The 17,769-nt window shown below is 41.0% G+C and overlaps 2 protein-coding genes across 2 annotated transcripts; one reads left to right on the top strand and one right to left on the bottom strand.

Annotated features, from left to right (window-relative positions):
• The first annotated feature begins 3,421 nt into the window (after positions 1-3,421).
• LOC116250100 (RING-H2 finger protein ATL13-like) lies at positions 3,422-5,816 on the top strand. The gene is made up of 2 exons (XM_031623490.2): positions 3,422-3,615; positions 3,817-5,816. The coding sequence occupies exon 2, from the start codon at positions 4,110-4,112 to the stop codon at positions 5,586-5,588; it is 1,479 nt and encodes a 492-aa protein (XP_031479350.1). The 5' UTR covers positions 3,422-3,615; positions 3,817-4,109; the 3' UTR covers positions 5,589-5,816.
• A 6,892-nt stretch (positions 5,817-12,708) lies between these two features.
• On the bottom strand, positions 12,709-15,535 carry LOC116250099 (beta-fructofuranosidase, insoluble isoenzyme CWINV1-like). The gene is made up of 5 exons (XM_031623489.2): positions 14,651-15,535; positions 14,228-14,386; positions 13,828-14,069; positions 13,656-13,746; positions 12,709-13,142 (listed from the first exon to the last, which is right to left on the bottom strand). The coding sequence occupies exons 1-5, from the start codon at positions 15,506-15,508 to the stop codon at positions 12,963-12,965; spliced, it is 1,530 nt and encodes a 509-aa protein (XP_031479349.2). The 5' UTR covers positions 15,509-15,535; the 3' UTR covers positions 12,709-12,962.
• Positions 15,536-17,769: the final 2,234 nt, after the last annotated feature.

The following is a 17,769-nucleotide window of genomic DNA, read 5'->3' as shown; positions in this document are numbered from 1 at the left end:
TTTATTGAAGCTTCACGTTGAAAATGAATGTAGGAAACTTCTTAATATAATTTTTTCCCCCCTTTGCGTGCCTTACAATGAGAAACCGAGAGAAAGCCTCCATAAATGGAATTGGCCAAAGCAATTTATTGAAGCTTCACGTTGAAGATGAACGTAGACATCGGTTTTTCGGATAAGATCTCGCCGTGCACATTTACTTCGAGAAGCCTCTGCGTTGTGATGGAACTTACAAGTGTGTTCTTCTGTATCAAAGTCACTCCATGAAGAGTAAACACTTTTTCTTTCCAATGAAGGGAGCGATTCAACACAGGTTTTGAAAGGAGCTGGTGATTGCAGAGTGCAGCACCTCGGGTCACCGGTTCTGCACTGTCTTTTGTTTAAGTACACAACTTTTGGACTGGTGTAGAGTCATAGGTGCCAAAATTCATGGGGTTAACATGGCACGAAGAAACTAAGATCCAAGATAAGCGGGACAATTTGCTTGAAGGGGATCGAAAGCTGTGGCTTCTCCATTTCCAGTGTATTTTATATGGAAAGGAAGGAAAGCCATGAGAGTTCCTTCGACGTGTTCAACTTTCAGGAAGGGTCTAGCTTTCCAAGTGACTTCAGATGAAGGCTTAGGTGTTTTCGAGGCGCGATCTTATGGAAATCTCCACGTGAATTGTCATGAATGAGAAATGGGTTGCAATCTCTTGAATTTTATCTTTCACAGCTTTCCAGAATCGGGTTGTCTATGAAATCCCTCGAAAGCTGACAGGTGTTTTATTTGGTCTCCATATGAGTGAAAGCGTAGTGTGCTGCTTTGCTTTTCAATCCCACTTTTGGCCAACTAGTAGCAGAAAGGCAGGAAAATCCTGGAAGTGGGCATCTCCCAACATGCGCCCCAACAAAAAGATGAATCAGGAAGAGCGGAAGGCCGTGGCCTTGAACTACCTCCTCAATCATTGAAAACGAATATAAAAACTTTGGATAGTGTGGCCCAAAAGCAAAGCGGCGTAAAGGGAGAGGAGATCAGGAAGGAGAAACTTCAGAGCACTTTCACGATAAAAGGCGCAATCGGCACGGGTGAGCGATGGAAAAGCATTTCATAAGGAGGGGAAGGTGGGGCAAGGAACACTTGACGCCCACCATATGCGGCGGCCAACTTTTTCTTCGAGGTTAGTTGTTGGCGCCCTTCCTACCACCTGTTCTATGGAGATGATGTACAGTGCCGCCTAAGATGCTGAAGCCACCTTTCACTATCTCGAGCTTTCCTTTGTCCACAAAGATGGGTTGTTAAGATGGGAATCAATTATGAAAACCAGACACTTCCATGACTAGAGCAAGAAGGTGATGAACCAACAAGCACATGGGTCTGTGCATACAAGTAGCTTGACCAGATCCATCACCTTGACCGGTTTGATGTTCTTGGTTACTGGGGCCTTCGATCGAGAAAAAGAAAGTAGGATAATAAAAGAAACTTACCAAGTTCTGCGCAAATATCTTCGCATATTGGAAACGAGCATGCGGAAACGCAGAGTATCTTTGAGATGCACTAACTGAACGTAGATCATACGAATATTAAACTAAAGAGTACCAAGGCAAGCACCAAATGTTGATTTTGGATATTGCAATCCATCACCGGGTTTGTTAATCGTACACATTCATCATTTTCCACGGACACCAACTCGTTAGATTATCAGCTATTACTTGGAGGAGTCAAAAACCTCGAGAAAGTGCTCCGGTACGACGCGGGTACGTTTAGATGTTCAAACCATAGAGCTGACAAAGGCATGCACGCCAATAATATTATAAATTACTTCGCTTCTTGAAGGAGGTCTTAACTGTAACAGCAGCTTGTTAGGAGAAAGTTTAGTCTGGAATTCGTCAAAGTAATTAGCGAACTTTTTTGAGAATAAGAATCAAGACAGACTGTTAACAAGCGAAATGAAACTCATAAAAAAAAAGCATAAGCTCCGTATGGAAATGGTTAAACCTGTCGTCGTTATGAGATTCAAGTATGTTCAAGTATGGAAGCAAGATTTGAAGGCACTGACCTCACAAGATGGAATCAACATCGGGTATTTGCGCCTTCTGCATTTGAACACCTCCGAGTCATGGAACCAAGACCCACAAAATCGTGAGAAGTCAGAACCTCTGGGAGTTTGGTGACCAAAACACTGGCGGCCATGTTTTGTGGAAAATTTGACTCTCGATCCGGCAAAAAGCGCAAACACAAAGACAAATTCAGCGTTTCGAGAGAAATTTTTTACAACTTTCAGGGTGGATCTAACCACATGGCCCTTCTGGACCCCTGGTTTAAGTGGGATTAAGTTTAACCACCCCTTAGTTTATTATTATTCCTTCGTTGGCTACTTCCCTTCGACTTTCTTTCCCAACATATATATTTAAATTTGGTGAGCCTGATTTTTGAGCAGGTGTGGAAAGTTGCTCATATAGACGTATTCATTTTTCATATTTGATACTTCAAGTTTTTTTTTTTCAATTTATATATTGGTGACTCTTGAAAAATATAAAATTTTATAATTGGCGCCCCTCAGCCTGAATTTTCTGACTCGATTCCCGTTTTTGAATATTTGGCCGTTCAAATACACGGCACACTTCGGACCGAGGGGTAGTTCCGGCATTCAGAAATTTGTTTGATGAACTTTCCTGTCGCTGTTGCATGGTGCTCATTTGCGGGTTAGTAAACGTTGTTGTCAATAGCGGCCCGCTACGGAACGGGGTTATTATCTAATTTCTAAAATAAAAAAAATGGAACAAAGTTTAATTTTAATATATAATATATATATATCAAGAGAGAGAAGGATCTAACATTACGGCCTTCCAATGAGGCGTTTAAGACAGCAAAGCATACAATAAAGAAGAGTTTAGCCATCGTAATGTGGACAAAAGATCGCTAAATTACCGCCGACGGCTGGATGAAGCCACTTTACCGGCGAAATTACGTGGTAAAGAATCTTATTGCGTTGCCTTTAGATTTTAAAATATGATGTCGCATTTGAAAATTAGAGCTAACAATCTGTAGTCCATGTGGATAATGGTTCAAACACATGGGCCTAGTCAATGTAATGGCGAGTGCATTCATTTGTTTATACGGTAAACTTTTTGTAACCGTCGTTTTTAATGTCATTAAAATACTGTAAATGATTTTTACTCTTGATTTCTTAGAAGATGGAGGTAACAAAATGGGTAGATGCACACTGATTGCATGAGCATATGAACACAAAGTCGTCCTGCCTCGACCAATTGTTCCCCACTTCAAGTACAAACACACTCTCTTTTCACTTTCAAGGGAAGCGAAGAACTTTCTCCACAACTTCCATTCTCTCATTTAGGCTTCAAATCCTCTCAGGATTATTATTTTTAGACGCGCAATTTTTCCAATGGCGAAGCGAAAGGGGGAAGGATTTCAATGAAAGATTCTAGCGCATCATGCACAGGGATGAGGCCACTAATTAATAGCGACGACCATATGTTGCAGTTTTCTTGGAGCTTTGCTTGGTAGTAAAATAAGAAAGGAAAGAATCCCGCGGTGCACATCGATTTGCTGATAATTAAATGAGACCATTAAAGTTGCTGCGATCTTCGGCTTCCATTCTGTTTGAATTCGTGGTAATCTTTCATTTATTTACTCTGGTTCTTGTGATTTATTACTGTGCCCTCATCCCAACACCTTTCGACAATTAATTTTTTCCCTTTTCTTTCTTCTTCCTCTCTCTCTGTTTTTTTTTTTTGCTTTTGGCTACTTTCTTGTAGTTATACGTTGCTTGCAGCACCAACTAGCTTTCCCATTTTACCACCATTGACCTGCAGGTTTTTCCATCTGCTGTAAGGATGGCTGGAGATGAGAGAGGCATGTCTCTTTCGCAGATCTTTTAATACGCATCATCCTCATTATGTGTCAGTAGCGAAACCATCAATACTTTTTATATGGCCTGAACAAACAATTGGCGTCTCTCATCTTCCTTGAGAGAATGGCCTGTGGAGGTGGGTCTCCATAGCAGGAACTCAGAATCTTGGAGGTGAGACAGTTCTCCTTTCTTCAATATCGGATTCTTGTTTCTTCTCCCATTTTTTTTGTTGATGCTTTCTCGTAGAGGTGAAAAATGAGTTGGGTGTGGCATGAAATTCAGAGAAACGAGAGTTCTTACTCTGCCCCATCCTCACAATTCTTACCTTCCCCTCCCCCTCCTCCTCCTCCGCCTTCTTCTCATAGTTTGGATGATAGGATTAGTCCCAGCATCTTGCTGATTATAGTGATTCTGGCTGTGATATTCTTCATCTCTGGTCTTCTTCACCTTCTTGTTAGATTTCTTATCAGGCCCTCGCAGAGGGACCCTGATGATTTAGACAATGTCAGTGTCTTACAAGGGCAGCTGCAGCAGCTCTTCCACCTCCATGACTCGGGAGTGGACCAATCCTTCATCGACACTCTCCCCGTCTTCCTCTACAAAAACATCATCGGCGTCAAGAATCCGTTCGATTGCGCCGTCTGTCTCTGCGAATTCGAAGCAGACGACAAGCTCAGACTGCTGCCCAAGTGCAGCCATGCCTTCCACCTCGATTGTATCGATACGTGGTTGCTCTCGCACTCGACCTGCCCACTGTGTAGGGGGAGTCTTCTCCCAGACTTTTCGTCGAACGCTTGTTCGCCCATCGTTCTGGTTCTCGAATCCGGGAGCGAAAGCTCCCGGGAAATCGGTGACGGGGATCTCCGCAACTCTGCTTCGGCTGCCCAGATGAATTCGTCGGCAGAAGATGGGTTTGTACCGTCTTGTACGGAGAATTCGCAAAAGTCGGTCGGGAATCCGGCGAAGGAAGAGACAAAAGTCGTCGCCGTGAAGCTTGGGAAACTGCGAAACGTGGATGCGGCTGTTGGTGCTGACGGAGACGCAGCCGGCGGCGGTGGTGGTGTGGTTGGTGTTAGCGGGGAAATTAGTCTGAGAGGAGAGAGCAGCAGCAGCCTAAGAAATGTGGATTCAAGGAGGTGTTATTCAATGGGTTCCTTCGAATATGTTTTAGATGAAGCATCTCATTTACAGGTTCCCGTTGCTTCAATGAAAAGAAAAAGGCCTATGAAGAAGCCACCTTTGGCTGTAACACCAGGCCACAGGCCTACCATCTCCATGATTGACATCAAGAATTCTCAATCCAGGAGGGAAGGATTTAGGATCCCAGACAGCCATAGCGCAAGTTCGGCGGTAATTCAGGAAGGTAAACAGGAGAGCTTTTCGATTTCGAAAATCTGGCTACGAACAAGGAAGGATCGACTGTCTTCCGCAGCGGATTCATCGAGGAGAGCCTTCTCCTTTCGGCTGCCTGTGCATAGAGTAGAAGACACCAAGCTGAAACCGAGCAGCAGCCAAAGGACTGTGGCGTCTGAGATTGAAGCTGAAGGATGGTCTAATCATGGCGATTTCAGTTCAATGCCTAGGAGTGAATGTGGTGGGGACGATGGCAGCTGCAGTTTCCACAGCCTGGATTCTCAGAGCAACCCAACACCTTCATTTGCCAGAAGGACAATCAATTGGATCGTGGGGAGGCAAAAAAAGGTGATGCATTCTGCCCCACTACCTCCTGTTTGAAATCAACCATGTCTTCCATATTCAATGAGAAAAAAAATACCATGCCCATCTGATCTTTGCAGAAGAAAATTTAATCAGAAAACCCCAAACACGGATTTGTCATTTTTTGTACAATCCTTTTGTTGGTCAATAGAGATTGCTTTGTAAAAAGAGTTTCACTTTTTCTTTCTTTTTTATGACCTGCTGCTTTTTGAAATTTAAACTCTCTCTCTCTCTCTCTGGTGCTTATTTTATTGGATCATAAATGTGATGGCCAAGCCAGGCCAGGCCAGTGTGCCAATAGGCTGGTTGAGCCCTTCCTTAAAACCTCGTTTCTCCTTCTGTTCTCGCGCAACTGGGGTTTTGATCGGTAAAGAAGATAACATCTTTGTCATCCTCTGGTGTTCTAATGGCTATTGGCTTCGTTCTATGTGATTATCTGCCGCACAAAATCGGGTTGACGAGATCTCTTATCGTTGCAAATGCTGTTCTATTTATTAAGATTTGGCCATATAAATGCGATCTGTGGGGCAGATTGTTGGCTTACTTATTTGCCCTGCCTAAGTTCTTCCTCGATATCAATCTATTCCTTTCTTGAGCTCAACGAAGGTCTTCTAAGCTGCTTCATCCTTACGGCAAAGAATGCGTCCCCCATGTAGTTTTGACATGTACTCATTATTCGGTAACGTTCTGCAAATCGATGATCATGAAAAGACTGACATGCCGAAAACTCATTTAACCATGAAAATGCCGGATTTCGTTACCTTGAAAAATGCTCCTTTGCGCCTAGAAGCGAGTAACCGAAGCTTATTTTTCATCTAAATCGTGGAACTGACATCTACATTATCGAATTTGATCAAAACGGCCGCCATAAACATCGATCACACCCACACGATCACCCATTCCCATGTATATCTGAAACCCGAGGGTGGATCTCCAAATCTTTCATTAAATGAAACAAAAAAGTTATGTTGATCATCTGTACATTGACCAATCTCGAAGTATAATAAGAGAAATGGTAGGGTTTCTGCTTTCTTGTTGGGCTTGACAAAAAATTGAGGTTAGTTTTTAGCAATGCTCCCACCCCCCACCCCAAGGTATTGATGCACCCTTTCTTCTTGTAGCCATTCTACTATTCTTGATCAAATCCTTAAATTGAGGGTAGTTGCGATTGATTGACGGACATATGAAAAGCAATTTTTGGCAGCAAGCAAGGGCGTGCACGCACACACATATGAGGAACCTAGCTACTTCTTGTTCCTAGGTCATTTAAGATGGGAATCTTGTGAGAAAGGCATGGCAAATGGATTGGATCTTGTTTAAAGATCCTTTCGTTCTTTTGGTATATTGTATCTGTATCTGGATCCAAACTGTTTGTCATCCTTAGACAAGCCCACCGAAGTGGGGAAACGGCAGAAGCTCCAAAAAAGCAAATCAGCCGAGGAAGATGGGCACAGATTTTTCACTGGATAACCCCACTAAGTTGGTCATTAGTCCTTTGAGATTACTTTTTATCTTGATAGGCCATTTGATTACTTGGGGTTCGAGAACCTTGAATTTAATATGGATCTGCTATTAGAAGATTGTGAGGGATCTTCAAGGACTTATAAAGGAAGGCCATTAATGTGATGATTGTTCTGGTTTCTAGCATAGCATTTTGAGGTTGGAACCGAAACTGCTAGAGTGTAGGTTGGGATCCGTCGAACCAGAGGCCCGAACCCAAGAGTAGGTAAGATTGTTACAATGGTATCAGAGCCGGTTCAACACTCAGACTTGTGGTCCCACACGCACGGACACTTGTGTCTTAAGGGTGGTGGATTGTAACACCCCAAAAGTTTAGTCCTGTATAAAAGATTGCGAGGAATCTTCAAAGACTTATAAAGGGAGGTCATTAATGTGATGATTGTCCTAGTTCCTAACATTTTGAGGTTGGAACCGAAATTGCTAGGGTGTAGATTGAGATCCGTCGAACTAGGGGCCCAAACTCGGTCGAATTGCTACATCTACAATAGATCCATAATACTATATTCATCAAACTAAGGATATGAGATCAAAGGTAAGATCCACATATGAAATCCTTATACGTTGACAAGGTCTGATTTAACAAGGGGAGGACAACCAAATGCCCCCTAAAAGTCGCGATGGGGGACCAAGGTTTTGGGGTGTCCGTACAACCGGGTATACCTAGACAAGCTAAGTTCTCCGAGACGCTGAGTTTTCAACTTTCAGGAAGTGCAAACAGTAGCAGACATGGCGGAGTTGCACCCAATCAAGCTCCGAAGGGTCGTTGTGCTTACCATGGTGGGATGAACTGTCCACATATTTCCTTTCTGGTATTAGAAAAGACGAGTTCAAGGATCAAATCGTTTACAGTTGATTTTAAAGACCAAACGTGGAGATGAGCGTGGAGTTTTGGGTGGCGAGGATGATTTGTTTGTATGTGACATCTCAACCGCTCTGACGTGCGAACCATGCGAATAATTCCACAAATTTTCGTCATGGATCATCGCTTTGGAAATTTTAAATGCAAAGTAACGCCTGTACATGTAATAAATGAAAGTTAAAAAAAAAAAACATTTAGAAAAAGTGAAGAAATTTTATTATTTTGTTATTTGGGTTTAAAAGAGGTAAAAAAACATCATGACGATTAAAGTTAAACCTACGTCCACTCACCAATTTAGGGCGAATTAGTTGTTGTTTGCACCGGCGTGGGAGAGGATGGAGAGGTTCTTCAGTTGGCAGCATCACGTCAGCACCAGCATTCATGTATTTGCTTGGACTGTTGTTTAACGGTACATTTTCTTGGTTGCTTCTGATAAGAGAAGGATCCCCTGCTTGAGCTGTTATATATATATATATATATAGACAGATCAGAGAAAGAGAGAGTGTGTGTGTGGAGTGGTGTAGGTTGCTTGATGTTCATTAATCCATTAATATTTTTAAAATATTTGTCTGTTGTTTCCCCAGCATAATAATTCTTCTCCCACCTCACAAATCATCTAAATTAAAATGATCAGAATGGCAAAAAAAAAGGGAAGAATGGTAGGTGAGGTGATGGCATCGATATACAAGTAAAAGAATAGCGGAGGCATCACTTTGAGGCACTAAAAAACACGCTTAGTACTTTACAGGGATCGGGGAGGGGTGGAGGCTTTGACCCTCTTATTGAATGGTAAATGGTATGATGAAATATTCCTCCTCTTTACTTAACAAAAAAAAAAAAAAAGATTACAATGAAAATTTCAGTATGAAGAAAACTCTTTCAAGGTCTGGGACAGAGCAAATGCTTTGAATTCATTTCCGATATGCGGACGCTGTAACGATGGATATGGACGGTTGGCCCACATATACCTTTCTTATCGATGTCCGTCGCTGAGATTAAGGCACGGTAGGGGCCACGGCCATGTGCATGGCCGGTTCTGTGTTGCAGATAACCTAACAATTCTGCCCGGTTGTTCGGTTCATTAACTTGCAAATAATCGAGCTTCATGTCTCCTTCAACCTGCAAGGCTAGCTTTACCAAACAGTAACGCTAGCTCGGATGCAAGACATTGAAGGTTCAACAGTCGATCAAGTCACATCTGCAAGTAATAGCAAAGAGGAGATATTCTATGAATAAGTTCAATCTTTCCGCCATCCATCCGCCTTATGACATTTACTCCCCAAAAGGGTGTTTATCTACTGGGCTTGGAATCTCTTTGGTGGTTGATATATATATATATAGAGTATGACTTGTTAATTAAACATTCAAGGGTTCAGTTGTTGCTCATGAAAGGATAGCTGAACCCATTTTAATTTGCACCATAAAAGTTGATTTGTGATTTAATGTATCCAAATTATACGGTTCCCTTTTCCTTTATGATTGGTAGACAAATTCCTGGCAAGTTGTCCAAAGAAATGGGTATAGAGCTTACCTCCTTGCTGTTGAAATTTTCATGTAGAGAGTCTGATGGAGCTCTTCTTGGCAAGTACTTACCCAGTTTACTAGTAAGTCTGTGGCCCACCAATTTTTCTACTTGGAGAAAGAAAAACCACGTTGTGGTTTGGGTTACTGATAATCTCAAGTGGGTTGGCACAACAGATGAGATGTGGGTTGATCGGCAGCCAATCCTTGTTTCAAGCTCTTTGTGGTGTCAATTCCTTGGACTGGGTAGAAAAATAGAGAAGAAAATACATTGATATGATATGCAAGTTGAAACATCATAGCATAAATATTACTTAGAAACATAAAAAAATAAGCCTTGTACACCGATGGATGAGAGGAATGGTAAAAGTGTTGGCTCTCAGTGGGATGGTAGAATGAAATACTCCTCAAGCTCACCTGAATTGACAACTCTTCAAAATCTAAATTTCTGTCTTGAATTGGATTCACATGAAACCAGCGAGATGCTTGGACAAAACCAAGGAAGGAGGTTGTTGTTCAAAATTAAAGTATGTGAAATAGAAAAAGCAAGAACCTGATCACTAACTAATTCTGAAGGTCTAATGTTGCTACATGCCTAATGCCAACATAAAAGTTAGACATGAAAATACACGATTTTTGTGCAATTTTGATTGAAATTTTCCCATGTAGTTTGGCTGGTGTTTTGTTATTTAACAGCATCAAAAGCTGAGTTAATCTCTCCCCTTCTCTAAGGTACTAGTGTTATTTTAATTTATTGAAAAGCATCATTAAACAAGGCATCTGCAAGTTGCAATTTAAATTATTTTATGCAAATTCAAGAAGCAAAACACCTTTCAAGAACACAATTAGTTTGAAATATATATCATTCAACGGATTGATATGGAGAGGATCCTGAACTCTTGTTCAGCCGTAATCTCAATGAGATCTGAACCGTTTCAACATTTTCCACTCCCCAATACGAAGAACTTCCACCTCCAATCACCTCCATACATTTGGACCAAGAACACAGAGAAAAATCGAATCAGAAGGCTCCAACCTTGTTCGATCGGTCTCTTTCTGTTAATTTCACGTTTGATTAGGGAAGGAAAACAAAAGGGAAGAAAAAAAGAGATGAGAAAGTGAACGAAGCATAGAGGTGACACCATTGATTGTGGGCCAAGGAATGAGACTTTCTTTAGTTAGCAGCTCACACAAATCGATCAACTTGGTGAAACAACAAGAAGATCAAGCAAATCAATCTGTTCATTGAACGAATTCACAAGACACGAACTGCCCATGAATATTGCTCATCATGTGAAGAGATGGTGATGAGTGAATCGTACTTCCCCGGTTTCTATAGTGGTCGACCCCATATCGAACCACGTGAGCACCAAGAGGTGGTGGGTCCATGGCGCACATGGTGTTGGTCCGATCCGGATGAGATTCGTAAGTGGTTGGGGCTATGCACTAACCGCGACTCTGTGCTAGTCGATGGATTTGACAGCAGCTAGATTCGAACCTACGCAGCCCAGTATACTGCAGCTCATCAGTCTCGTAGAGTGCACAGACGCCTAATCAGGAAGGAACAAAAGAAAAATGAAGGCAGAATCGCTTGATTCATTCCGAAAATTTAGTGGCACTGGCCACATTGAAATTTTCAATATGCATGAAGATCGGGTGGGACTTTTGAAGCAAGTTTATCATATATATATTTGGCCGGCCCACCAAATGCAATCATCTTCAGAAGTCTGCTCGAATTCGGAGTCCAATTTTCCAGTCAAAGATATGGTGGGCTACATGATACATTGAGAAACGACCATGGAGTTCTTCAACAAAAACAATCCCCATCATTGACTAAATCATCCACGCAGCAAACGCAAGCTGCATGTGATCTGATCATTGCCTATTGAGGTCAATGAATGAAGGACCACCTTTTCGTAGTTAGTGTCTAAAAGTTGACTCTGGTCAACAATCGTTGTAACAACTAGGCCCTAGTCTGCACTGGGCTTGGGCTCTAGGCTCGATGGATGTCAACTGGCTTCCTACCAGCTTCACATAAAAAACTAAAAACCAAGACAATCAACAACTTAACAATCCTTTTTACAAGTTTTTAAAAATTTTCGCAATTTTGGATACAAGATTCAAGCTTTAGGGTGTTACATAAAAAACTAAAAACCAAGACAATCCTGATTATTGCTTATTATGTTCTTAGTTTCTCTGCCACTGCTGCTCACATGCTTGATTCTACACGATAAAATCCAAGTTGAGGGCAACCTCAAAAAGTCTGCCTTCCCACAAAATGCGTCGTCTACCGAGCTTTCTTGTTTTAATAGCAAATCAGTCATCTAGTGCAAAATGTTACTTGTAAATATGTTTATGTGGAAGCTTACTTGGGGGAAAGGAAAGGTTACTTGGAGAAAGGGCATGCACCGGTATGGGACTTATCACTTGGTTGCTGAATTCATATGCCTTTTTTTTTTAATTAGATCAAGAGAGAAAAGTCTTCATTATTAGCTATTACATAAGTCAGTCTTCTGTCGATGAAACCCTATAAAGTGTTTCTTGTCCATCACGGAGTATACCCGACTTTGATTTTGCTATGCTTCAATCTAAAATCTTTGACCTAAAACTTCTTTCTATAAAACTTTTGACTTTTCATTCAAAAACAAACGTATGAAGTCCCGGTATTGCTCATACCGCCAGGCGATCCAAGCAATTTGCACCCGAAAACGTTGACAGCCGATTGGCTCTGCAGTTTCTTGCGGTTCTTCGATCAAGAAATACAAGTGCATCAGATTGAAAAATAGAAATACAGCAGATTGATTCCTCTCTTTACGTTTGATTGAGTGCATTTGTCTTTGATACCAGGTTAAGGTTTCGAAAACCAATCAAACAAGGTGGACATTACCGGGGAAATGTTTACTTTGCATTCTGGGAAAGCCTGAAATTTCAACTATCTTTCTAAGTTAAAATAAATATAAATACAAATAAGGTAATTATTTTCTCTGATTACAAAAAGTTCCTCAGAAGATGAATAGATTTTACTGATTAATCTTTTTACCTTGCTTTTTTTTTTCAAAAAACTTGCATGCAAGCACCGAAATTTTTTTATAAGCTAAATCTGCTCCATCCATAGGATGGAAGCTAGTCAGAGGCCGAAAAGTTGATAACCTGGGACTTCTGTGAAGCGTCAGAAAAATCAATTCAAACCCATAAAAGAAAGAACAAGAAAACCAAGAAAACCAGAGATCTGAGAGATTTCTCTTAAATTCTCTTCCATCATATGGAATTTATTGCTACACATGTAACCACAGTCTTAGCACAAGAGAGTGAAAAGGGGAACAAAGAACAATAAGATTTGTCATCTGCATTTCCTCGTACATTTATTCTAGTCATTCTTGCCAATATAAAGTTTATATTTGCCCTACATTTATTCTACCCATTATTGGCAATATGTTTCGAGAATAATGATCTATACGAGACAAAAGAGAACAAAAAAGTCCTTTTGTCGATCAGTTGACGGAGGCATCCGACATCGTCCACGCACTCAATCTCGATATGCCGATGGTGGCGGCTCCATTGTTGAACACAAAGAGGCGGGCGTCGCGTCCCAAGGCCTTCTGAGGGTAAACCCTCGCGGTCATGCAAGTCTTTCCACCAGCACCAAAGCTCTCGACGATAGAATGATCAATCTACAAGCATTTATCAACTTCATAAGGCTTCGAAAGCAAGTAGCGATCAGATGGAAATAACAGACTGATTTCAGAAACGAGGTCCGCCAGAACAAGTACTGCTTGAGCAATTACTTGGTGGTTAATACCAAGATCAGTTTAAGAGCATTAAAAGGTGGTATATAGCCTCGAATAACATACTCATTAGCCATGTCTTTCCTGCATCTAAACAGTAATTGAATGGAATCTTTTGGACATTTGAAAACATGCAGAAGCTAATTAAATTTTCCAATAAGCAACTGGAAACATTAAATAATACTTCCTTTCTGGAATAGAAAAAGCGATCTCCAAGGTGATGAATATCTTTGGAGCTTCACGTTTTAGAATGAGTATCCGTGTATTATGCTAAACATTGTCATGAATTTAAAACCAACTACAAGTCAAAGCAGCATGCCGGCTTCAAAAATAAGTAACTAGCTTGTCCATAAGCAAAACCATGCAACGCAGTGACTGCTGCGTAAAAGTAAAACATACCAAAGAACGCAGAGATAACTTTCCATCTGCTAGATCCACATCTACAAAACCACCATAAGTAGTTTTATCGACGTCCTTTGTCAATGTCGACCTGCATTATTTAAACTTTCAGTCTAAAATCTTTGAAACTGTATTCATAAGCAAAAATTAAGAATCCAACTGGGAAATTCACCTGCTTTGGTCACTGCACATGACCACAACATATTTACTGTCATGGCCCTTGAACACCCTGAAGAAGACCGCAGTCCGCTCCTGCAAATCTTTGGAAGCCAATACCAACAGACCAAAAGGCCCAACTCCACCCTTAACAGAGGCACCCTTCTCACTGCATATCAGTTGAGGGTCCACAAGATTTGGGTCCAAGAGCTCAGCCTCCTCGAGGCTATGCAAGTCAAAAGCAACTTCTACATCCGCCTAAGGATCAAAAGCACATGAATAAAATTCATATTCTTTGGTTCAATATAATCAGTGGATCTAAATGTTTCAGGCCAAATAGAAACAGAGCATGAGATGGTATCTTTAGACGCATATAAACCGTTGCCTTCTTAGCAAACCTGCAATGACATTCTTACCTGTGATGAATCTGCTAGTGGAATCTCAACAGTAGATCCGCTGTTGATCTGCTTATTTTTTATTTCATATCTTTTTCCACGTAGAGCTTCCAGTTCTTCCACTGGCCATTGGACGAGTTGCCTTCCACTTGGGTCGAGCCAAATTTTTCTCGGAATTGACTGAATCGAATAGAAAAGAACCAACTTTATTAGTTTTAAATTTTGGTAGTGAAATAATAAATGAGCAGAGTATGTTTCTGCAGAATCTAGCACCATCAGCTGATGTTGGACACAGCACTGACCCAACTATTGTCATCTTAATTTTCACAAGGATGCAATTAACCAATCGTATCTTTGCAGATCTGGTAAATAGGTACATCGACAGAATTGATACGGTAGTATAGAGATTATCATAGCATCATCTAACTACTAGAAAATACTTACATGGATACCAGCCCAGCCTTTCTGCCAATCACTTGCTACACTGTCTGATTCGTTCATCCATCCCAAAAGGATTCTTCTGTTCTTGGCACTATCAAAGAATGTCTTCGAGGCGTAGAACTTGCCATAGTCATAGCGAAGCCCGGTGGCATTATCTGGAGATGTATTATCAGGTATGTACTTGTCTTCTTGATGCAGATATGTCCCCACAGTATAATACTCGTACTTCTTGTCGTCCAAGCTTGCCTTTAATACATGCTTCACATCTTGACCGATAACAGAGGTGTCCAAACCCTCAGTACCTTTAAGAGCAACAGGGAAAAAATCGGGGCATTCCCACATCCCAGTGCCTGCCGAGGAGTGGAGAGGGTGTTTTGCCTTAACCCAGTGTATGAAATCCCTGCTTCTGTAAAGAAGAGCCATTCCCCTATGACCTCGTTTGTTGCCCACGAGAACCCTCCAGATCCCATCCTTACCTTTCCACGCTGTAGTTGGGTCCCTAAAAGAACTTGCATTGATCTTATTTTCAGGAGTAGGAGCCATTAAAGGGTTGTAAGATGGCTTCTCCCACTCCCTGAGGAAAGGGTCAAATCGGTTCTTGGGGAACGCAATGTTCTGGACCTGTTGGTTCGCCGTGTTTATTCCTGTGTACAAGATGGCAGGATCGCCTCCTGGGAGGATGGTAGCTGAGCCAGACCAACAACCATTTATGTCAAAAGGCCCAGAGGGAAAAATTGCAGGTTCAAGAGCAACCCAATTGATCAAATCCGTTGATACAGAATGAGCCCAAATTATGTTGCCCCATACGGCACCATATGGGTTGTACTGGTAGAACAGATGATAGACTCCCTTGTAGTACATAGGGCCTGCAGTTTGAAAACGAAGAGCACAGGAATCAAAACAAATGTAAGTGATGACAGTCAGCCGATTCAACTTATCAATTTAGTTTCCATTCACAATCGTATGCCGAAATCTGGAAACATGGAAGACTCACCATTAGGATCTGGGCGCCCACAAAAGCCATTCCATGGAAAAGAGAGAGGAATGTGTTAGAACCGATTCTCAACTGTTCGAAACCAGTTAAAGTACAGCAAAGAAAAGGTCGGAGTCGGAGGCATACCGTTGATCCAATGACTCTGCGGTTGGAAGTGATAACCGGTTCTGTAAGGTTGGTTCTGAGTAGCACTAGACTGCAGAGACTGAAGCTCTTCTAAAATAAGATGGGATGCTTGAATTCCACTGAGGAAGAACAGTGAGTGTATGAGAACCAGGAGTGTCACCCTGCAAGAGCCCATTGCGTCTCAAGATGGCTCTGCATCAACAACAATTAAATGATAAGTTTATCCTGGTTGGATTGTGGCATTTAAGTGGGGCATTTCTGAGGCGATCGGAAAACCATTTCAAGTCAACAATGGCTCCTGGTTGGATAACGACAAGTCATGACGAAACATTGGCCCACACGGACAGAGAAGAAAAAGACCAAACATCCGACATAGAATAAGGGTTTGTATAAATCGTTTCCGCATATCATTCGATTACAAAAGAAGGAGAATCTCAGAAAGGTATGGTCAAGTCAGAAAGGAAATTAGACAACGGAAAAATCATTTTTGGTTAGGGCATCTGATGCAAGTGCGAGGGAAGCGTTATTGAGCTTATTGGATCATACTGATGCAAAATATTTTCCTTTTGAATCTTTTTTTAGATATCTAAAATGCATTGCGACATCTAATCAAAATATAAGATTCATATCCTTTAAAACTTAATCCCATTTAATTATTAGTTGAGTGCACAAGTCATTCAAGTAATTATCTTTCATTTTTCCCATTTTCTTTCTTATTTGAGTTAACTGAAGTTATCATTCTTTTCCCAATATTTTTTTTTTTCTCTTCCTCTTCCAACTGCAAATCATTGCTTGAAATTGGTGTCAGAACCCGTTCTTCCTTGTTCTTACATGATAACATATGAATCGATCAAACAGCCTATCAGAGAACACAAATTCAGGGGGGAAAAAATCCAAAATGAAAATATTTTGGATTCAGAAGAATCCAATAGAACCCAGTAATGTTTTAGTTGTGTGCTGCATCACGACTTGTTCATGCACTCTTGGTATTTTCAACAAGTTGACAAGTTGGTTTTCATAAAATCTATCCAAAAACTAACACCACAACGCATTTCCCAATACAAAGTCCATAAAAGAAAACCTAGATGATTTAAAAAAGACAAAGTTATATAATAGATGAAAAAGAAAAAATTACAAAAAGGTGCCTAAAATTTGCCCAAACAACAAACCACCATTCAACTTTTTTAAAGTAAAATAAAGGCTGTGGAAATTTTTCATTGGATTGGATATTAAATCTTAAGCATCACATGGAAACTATTGAACTTTAATATGTCAGTGATGGCTATGGCCAAATTTAGCCGGCAGTTTTCCTTCGTGTGGTCAGACAGGGACAAGAATATAGAAAGAGGTGATTAAACTATTCTATACGAGAGTCGAAAATCTACAGCTGGTAGTTCAGATGGGCGTGCCAAGTGAGACACGACCCACGGGGTTCACATGGATAACGTCAACCTGACTACCCAAACGTGCCCATTAATCAACTCCTTCATGGTTGGATGCCTTGGCCCCTTCTTTCCAACGGGCCAAAAAGATTAAAAAAAAAAAAATTAAAACTGCGTCCTGGTATAAAAAAAGGGCCTGCCATTTTCATTAAAAAGTCCATTTAAGAAAAAAAAATTGTAATAAACTTTTTACATTGTTCTGCCGAATATAAGCATGAAGTAAATCTGAAAAGCGGAAGATATTAGCTCAACTTGTAAGGATTTGTACCATTGAATTTCAGATTTGGGTTCGCTTTGATAACGAAATTTCAATTCAAAAGAAAACCATATCAAACGCAGTCTGAATCTAATTACTAATTAGATCCTAATTGCAGATCTAAACTGTGGTTTCTCATCATGTAAATCTGATAAGTTGACAAGATGTTCCAAGATGGAGTAGGGAAATTGTTCCCATCGTTCAACCTGGGTTGGTATTGCCTTCCGACGAAGCAAGTGCCAAAAGATCGATTCCGGCTATTGTGCATTCCGTCAGAGGACGGATTTCTGTTTCCTTTCTTGTC

Source organism: Nymphaea colorata, chromosome 3 (assembly GCF_008831285.2).
Source record: "Nymphaea colorata isolate Beijing-Zhang1983 chromosome 3, ASM883128v2, whole genome shotgun sequence".
Classification (NCBI taxonomy): Eukaryota; Viridiplantae; Streptophyta; class Magnoliopsida; order Nymphaeales; family Nymphaeaceae; genus Nymphaea; species Nymphaea colorata.
This window is presented reverse-complemented; position numbering and strand designations above follow the sequence as displayed.